This window comes from Rhinatrema bivittatum, chromosome 1 (genome assembly GCF_901001135.1).
Source record: "Rhinatrema bivittatum chromosome 1, aRhiBiv1.1, whole genome shotgun sequence".
In the NCBI taxonomy this organism is placed as follows: domain Eukaryota; kingdom Metazoa; phylum Chordata; class Amphibia; order Gymnophiona; family Rhinatrematidae; genus Rhinatrema; species Rhinatrema bivittatum.
In genome coordinates, this window is record NC_042615.1 from 55,918,568 (window position 1) to 55,933,717 (window position 15,150).

General features: G+C 41.1%; 1 protein-coding gene across 1 annotated transcript in view; it reads right to left on the reverse strand.

Moving 5' to 3' along the window:
- LRBA (LPS responsive beige-like anchor protein) overlaps nt 1–15,150 on the reverse strand; it is a 1,658,631-nt gene that overhangs the window by 1,308,554 nt on the left and 334,927 nt on the right. The window contains 3 exon segments of the mRNA XM_029605291.1: nt 10,048–10,129; nt 11,071–11,179; nt 12,125–12,217. Coding sequence (XP_029461151.1) covers nt 10,048–10,129; nt 11,071–11,179; nt 12,125–12,217 — 284 coding nt within the window.

Consider the following 15,150-nt stretch of genomic DNA (forward strand, 5'->3'; position numbering starts at 1 on the left):
GTATAGGGGGTTGATGGAGGCTGGAGGGGGTGGGGTTGTGTGAATCATTGAGTTGTAGGTATAAGAGATCACCAATTACAGGTAAGAAACTTTATTTTCTCCGATAAGCAGTCTCAATGGATTTACACATAGGGATTCCCAAAGCTAAGGATGTCTGCCAGAGTACTTTGCGCACGGACATCCACAATTAGAAGAGTGTCAGGAAGGAACTGTGTTCTCAATGAATACATTAGAAGATACTGAAAACATCTATATACCTGTAGATATAAAAATACAAATACCCAAAGGGGAAGATAAACTGAATAGCTTTAAGGTACAAGTATCCAACAGACTGAGGATGAATATAAGAACATGAGTTGCTGCTGGTTTGTTTGCTTTGTTTCTTTTTAAATTAAGGCTTTGGAGATTTGACTGCTTTGGTCAAAGGCTAAGGTATTCTTTCATACAGAATAGCTGTGAACCCAAGCAACATCATACTGGATTCTGAAATTAGGAAAGAGCTAGGATATAAAGATATTTGCTGTCTGGACATAAGAACATGCCATACTGGGTCAGACCAAGGGTCCATCAAGCCCAGCATCCTGTTTCCAACAGTGGCCAATCCAGGCCATAAGAACCTGGCAAGTACCCAAAAACTAAGTCTATTCCATGTTACCATTGCTAATGGCAGTGGCTATTCTCTAAGTGAACTTAATAGCAGGTAATGGACTTCTCCTCCAAAAACGTATCCAATCCTTTTTTAAACACAGCTATACTAACTGCACTAACCACATCCTCTGGCAACAAATTCCAGAGTTTAATGGAGTGCCCCTAGTCTTTCAATTATCCAAAAGAGTAAAAAAACTGTTTACATTAACCCGTTCTAGACCTCTCATGATTTTAAACACCTCTATCATATCCCCCCTCAGCCATCTCTTCTCCAAGCTGAAAAGTCCTAACCTCTCTAGTCTTTCCTCATAGGGGAGCTGTTCCATTCCCCTTATTTTGGTAGCCCTTCTCTGTACCTTCTCCATCGCAACTATATCTTTTTTGAGATGCGGCGACCAGAATTGTACACAGTATTCAAGGTGCGGTCTCACCATGGAGTGATACAGAGGCATTATGACATTTTCCGTTTTATTCACCATTCCCTTTCTAATAATTCCCAACATTCTGTTTGCTTTCTTGACTGCCACAGCACACCGATGATTTCAATGTGTTATCCACTATGACGCCCAGATCTCTTTCTTGGGTGGTAGCTCCTAATATGGACCCAACATTGTGTAACTATAGCCTAATAGAACATACTACTAGAAGTATTATATGAAAAGGGTTTCAAACTGAAGCCTATTTCTTAATGCCCAGAAAATCATTTTTGGGGGGTTTAAAAATATAGGAAAATGTGCATTTTGGATCACAGATTCAATTGCAAATGCATTCTAGGAATGAAGACACTGAGACAAGACTGAATCAAGGGATTTTGGATATACTGAAACAAAAAATGCCTTCAAGGAACTCTGAGGGAAATCTGCCTTGGCTACAACAGTGGGAAACTGAAAAAACTCTGGGTGAAGGCAAACAGTTTTGGTAGATTGATCCATATGTCACGAATGGGCTCCGGTCAGGAGTCGAGAACACCACTAACAGGGGTGTTTCCGGGTGGAGAGAGGCAGGGTTGCAGAAGAGTCCAGATGCTGGCTGGTGCAGGCAGGAATGAATGAACCCTATGGGCAAGTGGGAAGGTGGAATAAGCAAATGGAGTTTCACACTGACTGGGGATACCTAATATCAGATGCATGTAGGTAAGGGTGAACTTGAGTACTGGTACTGCATGGAGGTATGTGTGAATGTGAATGCAGGTACAGGTGTACAGGAAACTGGAACTGGGTGCTGGTAAGGATGAATTCAGGAAGCGTGCAGGTAAGAGTGATAATGGCTGGAGGTATAAGTGACTGAGATGAGAAAACAAGACTGACAGAGAATGGTACAGACAAACCAGGACAGCACTGACAATGAACATGAAACACATAGGCCCGAAGGCAGCAGAGCGGGGCAGAGGGCCCGTAGGCCACACACACACACAGAAGGCAGAGGGCCCGTAGGCCACACACACACAGAAGGCAGAGGACCCGTAGGCCACACACGGGCCCGTAGGCCACACACACACAGAAGGCAGAGGACCCGTAGGCCACATACACACAGAAGGCAGAGGACCCGTAGGCCACATACACACAGAACAAGGCGAGTCAGGTCAGAAGGCCCGCAGGCCAAACACAGCAAGCAAGGCAATACAGAACAGGACAGAAGGCCCGAAGGCCAAACACAGCAAGCACGGGAGGCTAGAGCAGGGAGCCCAGGCGAGCTCGATGCTGAAGCGCCGATGGTACTGCTAGACAGGGTTATAAAGACAAGACTGGTGTATAGAGTAGACAGGAAGGAAGGAGTGGGCCAGCCAGAAGGACATGCTCGTGGAGGACCTCTGGTGGTGAGGCGGCTACATAGCAGGCATAGCCGTAACACCACAAACATGCATTCCATATAAGTCTGCCAGTAGAGGACTTGACAATGCTTTCTAGACTGTACCAAGGTGCAGTCTAATCTCAAGTACCATGGAGAAAGTACAGTAAAATAAGGCACCAGACTAGAATGGGTTTCCAGTCACAGCCCCTCATACAACACTGTCTTAGGAACAAATCAGATAGGTTTGTAGTTCCATGCACCAGCCCATTCGGTATCTTACTGTCTGCATCTGTGGGCATTAAAGCTGTGTTTGCATATTTTTGTAAAACTCTGAAGTTGGAAGAGACTTGCGATATGAAGACTTACAACAAATAAAGATACTAAAGAAGAACTGTGTCAGCCAGAGAGGCTTAATATGCATTAGCAGTCTGTTAAGCATACATTTTTAGGCATGGAAGCCAAGTGATAGGCATGGCAGGCTTGAGTCTCTTGTTAGGAGAACAAAGCTAGTTTTCTTGGAGTAAAAGTGCTAAGATATTTCTCCAATGATGTGCAAAGATGAGGGCACTAGAGTGTGCAAATATGTATCTTCATTAGGTATTGTAGTATTAGAACTTCATATTGGTTGAAGCGGTACTAAGCTTTTAGGTCCCTTGTGTTTACAGTCCACATGTGTCAAAGGATCACTTAAGATTTCCTCAATAGGAACTATCAAAGGGAAAAAACTACTAATGAAAATGCTGAAACACCAAACAGACATTGTTAGGTGATAAAAAGATGTAAATGTATAGAAGCATTAAGATACCAGTCCCCAAAGTACTCAACTGTGGCAATTCAAAAGCTTAAGTCTTCTGAAATATTCATGTAAGGTGTTCTGAATTCCTTGAAGACTGGAATATCAGAAGATGCCTTGGAGAGAGCCCAGAGACATCAAAGAAGCTGGAAGCAACTGGATGCATTAAACTGCCTGGAAACTCCAATATGTATGGTGGGTATCAAAATGCACCATAAAGTCTGAAAATGCTACAATATACCAGGAAGATAGCAGAGGTATGATACACTGAAGAATTACAGCTCTCTCAGCACTTAAGGGCAATGAGTGCTACAATACACCAGCAAAGCACAAGTACCATGATGCATCTGTAAGGTAAGGGCTACCACCCAGATACATGCCAAAGGCTGCCAAGGCGGACTTCAAAAGTACATGCTAACTAAAAACTGGCTTGCAGCAATGCACAAACTCCAAAGCAGTTTCAAAGAGCGAAAGAAATGATTCCAGGACACTGGATAAACCCTAACACTGGTGGCTTGGTCTCCTATTATCTCAATTTTAAGATGCTTGATATACTGGTGTAGCCCAGTCAACAATGGATTAGAGTATAAGCATAGACTGTAGGCCTTATAAAAGGCAAGGACACGGGACTGATCATGGATAGTGCAGGGTAAAATTACATATTCCCCAGGAGTACAAGCCCAAGGGCAACGAATACTGATCCTGAGGGTTGAAAACAGACCAGTGTTTCCCAACCAGTGTGCCATGACTGACCTGCAGGTGTGCCACGAAAAGAGCTGGGAGAGCAGCACCTATCTGCTACTGCTGCTTCCCTCTCTGTTAGCTCCCTCTTGCAAGATATGCCGGCCTCGTGCTTTTACTATTGCAGATGAAGCCGGCAGAGGAGAAAGCAGCAGCAGCAGTTAAGTGCTACTTAGACTTGTGCTTGCCCCGGGAGGAGAAACAGTTAAATGTGCCAAGGGGTGTGGCGGAGAGGGAAGATGATGATGCCAGGGAAGTATGGGGAGATAAGGTAACAATGACAGGGATTGGGGAAAAAGGGAAGATAAGGGCTAGACTGGGGCTGGGCGGCTGGACAAAGAAGGTGATATACCAGAGGGGGAAGGGAAGAAGGTGAAAATGCCAAGGGAGCAGGAAGATTAAGATGATGATGGTTCTAGAGGGGTGAAGGGAAGAGAAAGTGGGGATGATTTCAGGGGGTGGAGGGGAAAAAGACGTGATGACATGGGTGGAGGGAGAGAGAAGGGAAGAAGATAATGATGCCAGGGGAAAAGCAAGAGAAGGTGGTGATGATGCCAGAAGGGTGGAGAATGAGAAAAGGGAAGAGAAAGTGGTGATGTCAGGTAGGTGGAGGGAGAAGGTGGTAATGATGCCATAGAAGCACAAGAAGATGATGCCAAAAAGATGGAGAGAAAGGGAAGACAAGGTAGTGATGATGCCAGCGGGGAGAGAAGATTAAGGTGATGCCAAGGGGTGAAGGAAGACAAGTTGGGGAAGCACACAAGGTGATGCCAGGAGAAAGGGAAAAGAAGATGGTGGTGATGCCAGAAGAGTGAAGGGAGAGGGACGAGGAGGTGGTGGTGATGCCATATGGGTGTGGAGGGAGAGGGAAGGTGGTGATGCCAGAAGGGTCGAGGGAGAGGGACAGTGATGATGCCAGGGAGTGTGGGAGAAAGAAGGGAAGAGAAAAAGTTATGTTGTTAGGGGAAAGGAAAAGAAGGTGATGCTGCCAAGGTGGTATGGAAGAGGGAAGAAGAAAGGGAGGATAAGGTGATGATGATGCTAGGGCATTGAAGGAAAAGAAGAGATGGTGATGGTGCCAGGGGTGGGGGAAAGGGAAAGGAAGGGTGATATCAGCAAGGGGTAAAGGGAGAGGGAAGGTGATGATGCCAGAGGTGGGACGATGGGGAACAGATGACTGTGAAGGTGTGGTGGTGGGCCACGATGAAATGAACTCTATTGCCAGGTGTCCCACGACACAAAAAAGGTTGGAAAACACTGGCATAGACCATGAGGGTCAAAAGGGCAGGCTGTAAATCCAAGTCCTGAGAGGTGAAAGTGGAGAGAACAGTAAAGGCCAATAGCATAGGCCCTGAGTATGTGTGGGGCACAAAAGAATTGCAATGCAGACCAAGGGTCTTGAGTGTGGTGTTAGCTTCATAGGAAAAAGTTTTCAAAGCACTGTATCATTACTGCATTGTGAAATTGGACTGATCAGATTTGTAAAACTATTCAAGGTTGCCGCTATACCAGAATATGCTGAAATGCTAGAATGTACGCTAAGAGTCAAAAACCGTGTCAAAGTTCAGTCTACGTTTCATTCTTGCCTTCTGGGCTCAATTTAATGAAATCACATGACTTACAAGAATCCCTGCCCTAGTAATATATGATATAACATTATACTGCAAACCAAATAGGAAAATGTTATGCAAACAAACTGGTGTGTAAATTGGAAGTGGTAATCTAATTTGTATCAGAAATGCTCTCAAACTGCTTCTGCTAATCTTGCACTCTCCTGGAATATTTCATACATTTATCTAAATAAAGATCTTTCTTTAAGCTGCTGGTATTATTTTGGTAGCCCACAACTGTGGGCACTGAGCACTTGCCTAGAGCATGGGGCCTAGAGTGCTGGCCTAGAGCAGCTAGCACACATGATTCAAAGGATAAGTGGAAAGACTTTTCAGCAATGGCTTTGGGGGTAGAAGGGACAAGAATACTGACCTTAAGCACAGGCCCCAGAGGGAGAAGGAAACTTGGTGGGCAAGAGTACTGGCCTCAAGGGGGAGGGCATGGGAGCAAGACTATTAGCCTTGGTGAAAAAACAGCATAAGATCTCACCATTCCAGTGACAGAATGGACTAGTAACCTTTTGAGGAGCTTTAGATAACATCTCTGTAGTACCACTAATTCTGGAGTCCTTAGCTTCTTGTCAGCTAGCCTGGTAAGGGATACATACTATTTGCATTGTGCATGAGAAGATTTTAACGTTTTCCTAAGGGGTTCATAATCACTAGGCTGACATGTCCCTTGAGTGACATATTTCCCATCATCAGGGAAATACCCTCCTGCTGTGAATAGTCTGCTCCACAGAGAAGGTAGCCAGAAAGGTGAGCCATTCACAGTTTGCTGATCAAGTCCAGGGAAAAGGAAAGCACCCCCAGAGGAGAGTCATTTCCAATGCAGAATTGAGTTTCACCTGTGCGACCAGTCTAATCTGTGGAACAAACTACAGTTCACTGAGCAAGTCCAAGGAAGTGAACATTCTTGGTATTGGAATGTCATTCTCAACAGCTGCATTCCAAGAAACCTGATAGAAAACAGAAAGTGTTAGAAAATGTTACACCAAATGATCTTACAGAGCAAAGAAGGGAAGCTCCTTTCAGCGATTTGATGAGAAACAAAACTTGAGCTTACAGCTGCTAAGTCTTATAAAAAAAAAACCAACCCCCAAAAAACTACAACTACTACAAAATGCTGCAGCAAGACTCCAATCACTGCTAGCTCTGTACTGGCTACAGATATAATCCTGAATCCAATACAAAGTCTTAACATTAATGATTTCCTCCCTCCATTCTGACATCACTGGCCTAGTAGGGGTGGCGCTACAACCATAGAGATCACTAAGATCTCATAATAAAGGATTACTAGCTGTGCCATCATTACAGAATACACATCTAACAAAAATAAGAGACCATATGTTCTTCATTGCAGGCCCTACATTTTGTAACTCTGAGACTCTACGCCTGATCACTGAAACAAAAACTCAGACATGACCTCAAAACGTGGTTATTTCAAAATGCCTACAATCTTACTTAACCTCTCTGAAATCATCATTTGCTCCTACACTGACAGTCTCATAATGAACCTACCTATAGATCTCTTTACCACTTTCTTTACAACCCAGCACAAATAAATTTATCTGAAACTTCTCTCAACCCCTTCTTTATATCCCCTCTGCACCTTTTGCTAAAAATTGCTACCTCGTCCCTGCACATCTCCCCTCCCCCGACCACCTTAATGTATGTGTTTCTCGCTAAAATGTATGACATATGATCACATCAAGTGAATGTAATTGGCTATCTATAATATTTATGTCATGATGTAAACCGTTGTGATCTTCATTTGGAATGACTGTATACAAAATGGGCAAATAAATAGTTGGCAATATATTTGCCTGATTGCTTGACAATTGATTCAAAAGTTATCAAAGTCTTAAACCTGTTAGGTTGGGAGATTGCTTTCAGGTAACAGTCATGTATCTTATCTGAATCCATTCAGGCTTATTAGAGAAATTACTTCACACACTGTGAATCCAATTGGTTCAGAAATTGTGTATATATGTTGTCACCTGTAATATCAGACAATATGAGCAAGCCTGATACAGTAACGACAAACTGATTTGTGGCACTATTTGAAACATGGCTACTTCCAACAGTAAAAGAAATTGCAATTTATCTGCATAAAGAAATTCAATAAGAACTACAAAGTACAGTGGACCCTTGAGTTACGACCGGCTTGACTTACGACATTGGGGGGGGGGGAGAGGAGAGAGAGAGAGAGAGAGAGAGAGAGAGAGAGAGAGAGACACTAGCTATAATGCCCTCATACTACGTAGGTATTTGTATCCCTATATGAGGCCCACCTACTTACTCGAGGTGAGGTGTAGGTATTAGTGTAGGGGTTAGGGGCCACTGTGACATGCACAGTGTGTCGTACGAACAGAACAGTGCACTCTTGTGAAGATTTGATGATCTTCAGAGTGAGAAAATTCACCCAAAGATGAGATTTGTGCAATGTTCTCTCAACCTAGCTTGATGTTACCCAGGTAGAGAGTCCATATGCAGATATCGTAAAGGAACTGGTGGAGGAGGTGAAATTGTTGTTTCTGGTAGGTTAGGCACATTTTATAACTTTTTGGTGAGTACACTAGGAAATTATTGGTGTTTCTAGTAATTACAGACATACAACCATTTTTTATTATAGAAATGGTTAGGTAAGGAGTGCTTTTGGAAGGTTTGGAACGCATTATGGATATTTCCATTATTTCCTATGGAAAAAATATTCTTGACTTACAACCAACTTGAGTTACAACCAGCCCTCTGGAACCAATTGAGTTCGTAAGTCAAGGGTCCACTGTACTACTATGTGCACTTTTGAAATATGGCACAGAACCTTTTGTTTTGAAAACCTGAGAGCTACCCATGTTTAATATATGAGATTTGTCAGTATAATGAGAAAACAGATCAAAATTACTACCATTCATTTGCATGTCTCAGTAGCTATGGAGTCTTAATAATAGCACAAGGAACTCTGGATTAATCATAAAAGTGAATTTGCTAGCTTTAACTAAATTAAGATTTTAAATTTCAGAGAGAGATCCTGACTTCTACACCCTTCCTCTCCCCCTTGTTACTTCAGTCCTTAAATTCTCTCTTGTAGTTAGGGGGTTCAGTCCACCACCAAGTCATGTGATATGTCCCAGACAGAAATATTTATTATCCTTATTCAGAAATGTGTGCACCTACTTTCCTCATGGAATAGGTAACAAAACAGTGGCAAAAAATCCTGAGAATGAGCACAAAGAACAGAAAATAAAAAAAGAGGGGAAAAAAATAAAAAGTCATGGACAGAGAAAGAGCAAGACAATTCTGCACATCTCTCAAGTTTAAATGAAATCTACATATTAAATCAGAGAACCACTACACAAAGAAAGTTACTTTAAACATAATAGTGGAGAAATACCTTTTTTCCCCATGGCTTATTTGGTTCTCTTACACAGATCTTAATTTAAGGTGAATGTTATTTCTATATTTCAAGTAATTTAGTCTGACATCACTAAGTAATACAATCAAAACTCTGCTGGAACCTGAGCAGACATCAAATCAAAATGCCCTGGCATGAATGCAAATCTTCATATAAAAGTTTAAAAAAAATTTTTTTTAATTATCCAGACAACAAAAACATCCAAGCTAAATTACATTTAATTTTGACATCATAAATTGCATATAATTCTGACAGCAAAGGAAACTTCCCGAAGCAGACAGAGGTTGTATTCCGCTAAGTCTAAACTAAGGATCTTATTTGGTACAAAGGAAATTAATTAGGAAGGCTGAAAACTACAGCCAGTGTTTAATGGGGATTTTAACTGTCTGCCAGTGTCCAAAAGGGCTTTGAGCTACTGGCAATTCTGACCACCTGCTGCTGCAGCAGCTAGGAAAAGGGGATTGATGCTGCAACCAGATAATCTTTTGCAGTCTACATTTTATTTTTGGTTCAGTATTTTTACAGCTGATTAACTTTTAAGTTATTTGTGTATTTACTGGTATATTGTTATATTTCTTGTACATGTAAAGCTATGTGTTCTATACTGATTGTGTATGTTTTGTAATTTTATGTCATTTTGTTTGATGTTTTATTATTGTATACTTCCATGGTGCAATTTTTGTTGGGAAAGGTTTATAAATACTTGTAATTAGAATCCACCAAAATATGAGTCCTGTTATCGTGAAAGATGCCCTCTCATAAGACTACATTTTGCTTTATTGAACATATGTCTATGTTCATTGAACTATCTCCCCTGTACATATGTTCAGGGTAGTACTATATCTCAGTTATATTACGCCTTTTATGTATCTTTAAGTTATTTATTGTTATTATGTTTCAATGTATTCCGCCCCCGAGGCGACAGTTTTAGTTCCTTATAAACCGGTGTGATATGTATATTATACAGGAACATCGGTATATAAAAATAAATAAATAAATAAATAAATAAATATGCATGTTTTATGAAATTAGCTTTTAATAATGCTTACGAGGATTTTGAATTTTCACAGAGGAGTCTGGATCAGGGTGCTGCTTATGCACTACCTGTGTGCAAATCTGTTCGATTAAGATCTAAAAAAAGAAGAAAATATACCATCAAAAGAGGTTTTCGTAGATAATTAACATTAAAATATATTAGCACACAATTTTCTTTCATTACTTCTAAGATGAATGCAAAGCACGATATAAGTTACTTTTCTAGGGCTAGTTTGACAGCTTAGTGGCAGTGCTGTTTTTGATTGCAGATCCTGACCCCTGGCCCTCAGTACTACCAGAGTTGAAAATGCTGCAGAGACAGCATTCACAGCCCTGGGGATGGAGAAATGAGTCTCATGATGGTGACACCTAGTGGCCAGACTCAGGGTGCACATATACTGGGTTCAAAAAGAAGCTGCATTCTGCTTCTGGCCAAAGACTGTCATAGATGGAAAGCAAGAGAGGACAGGTTAAAAATGGGGCAAAACCCCAGGTTAACTGAGAATGAAGGCCCACTGTGCCGTAGCCCCAGTACTGAGTGATATGAAGTCCAAATCTAAGGAAATACCAGGGAAAACAAAGCAAAGATTTCTAACTCTTTGAAGACCTTAAGGATTCACACATATTTTACTCTCATAATGAAATGCATGAAATCTGTAGTCATTGTATTGAAAATATATTGCTTTCATTTTCTGAAATCATGCAAAGTACATCATACAGAACTTACTATATATAGAATACATTTTTGTACCAAAGCAATGTATTTAAAGTTACTGATAACAATTTTTAATAAAACTATAAGAGCATGAAAGCTTCTGCTATGATTAAAAATGATTTACATAATTTCCTATGACCACTTTGACCAAGCTGGCAGCCTCCCTGACAAGCAGTTAGCTTACAACAACTTAATTGCAGATCTGGCCAAATTTCCACTGTCATCTGGAACCTATCAGAAATAAGCATACACACAATTTCCTAACAATGTCTCTCAGGCAATTAGGGATACTGGACTCTGAACATTTCTTTTTTTTTTTTACCTCAAATAGGACGTTGTACGTGGTCATGGTGAACGAGTTTGTGTGAAGCATCAGCCTTTCCACAAGTAGGGAAAACAATCCATGTCCCAGCATGATCTCAGTTTTTCTCCTGGAATTCCCGACAAAAGTAAAGTGAACGCTCACTATCAATGACACTGGAAATTCTACCTTTGACTATTTCAACTTGATAGCAAATAAAATTGATAGTAGGAATACCATTTCACAAAAGCAATAAGAAACTATATTGTTGGACATAACACTGTACGTGATGAACGATACCCCTCAGCAATGCATGTTCATGGCATAGCCACCACCCTACTCCTGATGCCTGAATACGATACATCAGCCACATACAGTGCCCACACAGAATGAGCACTGCCCCTTGTTGGTAGCTTAAGGAGAACAAAGACATGTTCTTTTCCATTTTAGCAGAAAAAGCATGGGGTTGGTGGAAGTGCTGAACCCCACAGCAATGAGTAGACAAATCAGTGCTTCACAGCTTACTGCAACTGTCCAAACATGTACTAGGTCAAAACTGACAGTGGAAATTTAATACGTTACAAAGTTTAAGACAAAGACACACTTTCCAAACTTCAATAAATGCAACTATACACTCACTCCCCCCATAGGTCAGAAAATCTACAAGGGTGCCAATTCTATAATTAATCAGGAGTCATCCTAGCTCACCATATATATTATGTATGTATGTACAGACAGCGCTATAATGAGTACATTAGATAGTAGCGCTTGCCAGGTCAGTTTCAATGGAAATTTTACAAATTTTGTTTTCCCCTCTAAACAGTATATGTTTTTAGTCTGATAGCTTTAGCTGCCCAACAAAGAGCCTCTAATCACAGCAACACGCTTAATGTTTAACTGTGCTTTTTCCCCATTAACGTTTTTTTCCACAATTGATTAATTTTATAAAACATAAAAAAGAGTAAGGTAACTAACACAGAATACTGGAAAAGCACTTATTTAGGAGCTTCAATAAAGCAGTGTGCATAATTTTCACAATTTTTTTTAAAATTCTATTCAGATTTAAAATATTTACTTGGATGCCAGATGTTTCACGAAGTAACCTAATACTTTCAGACCTTGCACACGTATTCCTTCACTTTTGGATGCCAGAAGTTTGTAGACTACCCTAAAAAGGATGAAACAATTTGAGACACAAGAAACTAGTGAGGCTCAAATTAAACCAATTTGGAGTACAACATAAATAAGAGAATCATGTCCGGTAACATGAGGAGTAAAGGCTGAAGTACATGAACAGGTTTGGAACAGACAATGCTGAATACTTTCGGAAGTGAAATATCTATTAATAAGTGTGGACATGTCAAGCTCTTCAACCCAAATGTTTTTATAACAAAACTTGGAAGTAATAGAAGCTGTGTCCCAAAATTAATGCGTGTATATTTTTTGTTATGGCAAATCCTGATACAACGCATTTGTTGGTTTCCAATCTGTCTGATACATGACTAGCACAACCCCACTCTCAGCTGATGTCAGAAGCTTTATACTTAGAAAAGCACAATAAAGTAACACTATAAACTCTATAACACTGAACACTGGTATCAACGCTGACAGAATTAATGAGAATGAAGTTGTAATCACATAATCCCATTCCAATCAATAAAACACTCAATAATAGAAAACCCAACATTGTTAAAAGTGGTATCAGTATCAAGCATTTATCATCTATTACATATGGAGAAAGAGAAGATCAACAAGTACTAGGAGTGTGCCACCAAAAATAATTTTGGTTCAGTTTGTAACCTTTTGGTACTTCATTTCAAAAGTCCCAATCATTTTTAGAAGTTATGCACATAAATGCTGGTTTACATTTATATGCACTTAAACTGTACTTGCACTTTATGTGATTAAAAAATTGTATGCATACAAGCCTCCGAAAATAAACTGACTGAATGCACATCCCTGAGCACCAAGAGATGCAATCAAAGATCAGGAAAACATGGAAGAAAAATACAGTCACAATTGTTGAAGCACCACAGGCTTGATTAAAAAAAATTTTCTATCACCCTTCAATATTTTCCCTGTATATACTACACCTTATGAACTCCAGAATGAAATTCTCTTCAGCACAATCAGAGTATTAAAAGCACTAGCAGTAAATTTGAGATACTGTAATTGGTCTCAGTTCATCCTGGCTTAAGACTGTTGTATGAAGCCAGCTAAATAGCTCAATGGTAACGCTGTACCTTGCCACATACAGGCTGATTCAGTACGGTGCGCGCAGGTTAAACACACCGTTAGCTCCTGTTTAGACATGCGTTTTCGACATGCTATTATTACCCCTTATACAGTAAGGGGTAATAGCGCGTAGAAAACGTGCTGCCAACCCCCCCAAAACTAATAGCGTGCTCAACATGCAAATGCATATTGATGAGCCTATTAGTTAATCATGCTTGATACAGAAAGTAAAATGTGCAGCCAAGCCGCACATTTTACTCTCAAAGGCAGGAGTTAATTTCAGCCAGCACTGGGAAAGTGTACAGAAAAGCAGAAAAAACTGCTTTTCTGTACACCCTCCGACTTAATATCATAGCGATATTAAGTCGTAGGCTCCAAAAATAAAAAAAAATAAAAAATCTGCCCGTGGGTTGGAAAACGGACGCTCAATTTTGTCAGCGTCCGTTTTCCGAACCCATGGCAGTCAGCGGGTTTGACAACCGACAGCAGTAAAATTAAGCATCGGCTGTCAAACCCACTGACAGCCACCGCTTCTGCCAATAAGGCGGGCCCTCATTTGAATACTGAATCGCGCGCCCAGGAGAGTAGCCTGGGCGCACATTGGGAGAGCGGGCACTCTCCTCTGAGCGCTGGCTCTCCCGCGCAGTTTACTGAATCGGCTTGATAGAGAGACCTGGATTTGATTCCCAAGTCAGGTCTTTTGCTCCCCAGCTGCTTACAGTCTTCAGGAGGAGAGAGTTCATCACTGCATGACAAAACTTAGTGGCTAGACATATGGCCCATGACTGCAATTTTCTGGTGCATGATCCCCAGCCAAGAACTGATAGTACAATGACTGGGCTAAGCCAATTAGGGAGGAAGCTGGAAAAAGAAAATCCCCACATTATTGTGAATGAAGACTCATGGCACTGGATCCTCAATGCGCTAAAAAAAAAATTCACAAAAACAGGAGAAACTGGTGGGTAAAATAAAAAGTCAAAACAAAGGGTCATCCCCTCTGCCAAACAAATGTTCCCATCAGTTGGCGGTCTTGTTTTTCTTTTTTGAACGCAACCCTTAGCTAGGGAATTCTACTGGTGTGACTCAGTGAGCCTGCCTATCTTCAGAGAAAGCAAAGCCAAACTCGACGGGAATAGACCGAAAATGGGTAAAAACTTACCGGAATACTGCGGAGTCAAAAATTTGAAGGAGGGACCCCTGTGGGGTATGAAAGTTTTTAGTAATTCTATAAGGAAAATTCCTGTCAGGAATTTCTGTGGAGCTCCTTAAACTGTGTGGCTATTGCTGTGCAGAAAAAAGAAAACTGAAGAGGGACCCCTGCTGGCTGCAGGTTTAGTGCCATGCTGGGCATGCCCAGTAGGTGCCAGTCAAAGTTCTAGAAACTTTGACAAAAGTGTTCCGTGATTGGGCTCCATCCTATGTCGTCACCCATATGTGAGGACTACCATCCTGCTTGTCCTGTGAGAAAGAGCCCTACACTAGTATTTGAGAGGCACAGAGCGACAGGCTCAGACCTCTGCCAGAGTGCCTAGAAGTAGGAAATTCTAGAAACATGTTACCAAAGAGGAGCCTACTACTCCATGCCCAGAAATGAACTCATATTGCTGTATCCAGCAAGTAAGTTGCAATCTGTCTCCAAATGGAGTTGTACTCACCATAAACAGGGTAAAGTGTGACTCAGATGTTCCCACAGAAGTGAGTTAGAGAACACTGGTCTCTTGGGAAAGGCCGATACCTGATCCCTTGTGGTAATATAATGATTAATGCCAAGTTGATACAAATGTTGAGGAAAAGCTTATATGTTCCTGAAAACACAGCCCTTGATACAAGAAGTAGGTAAAGGACTACAAAAGTGATAAATGCTGG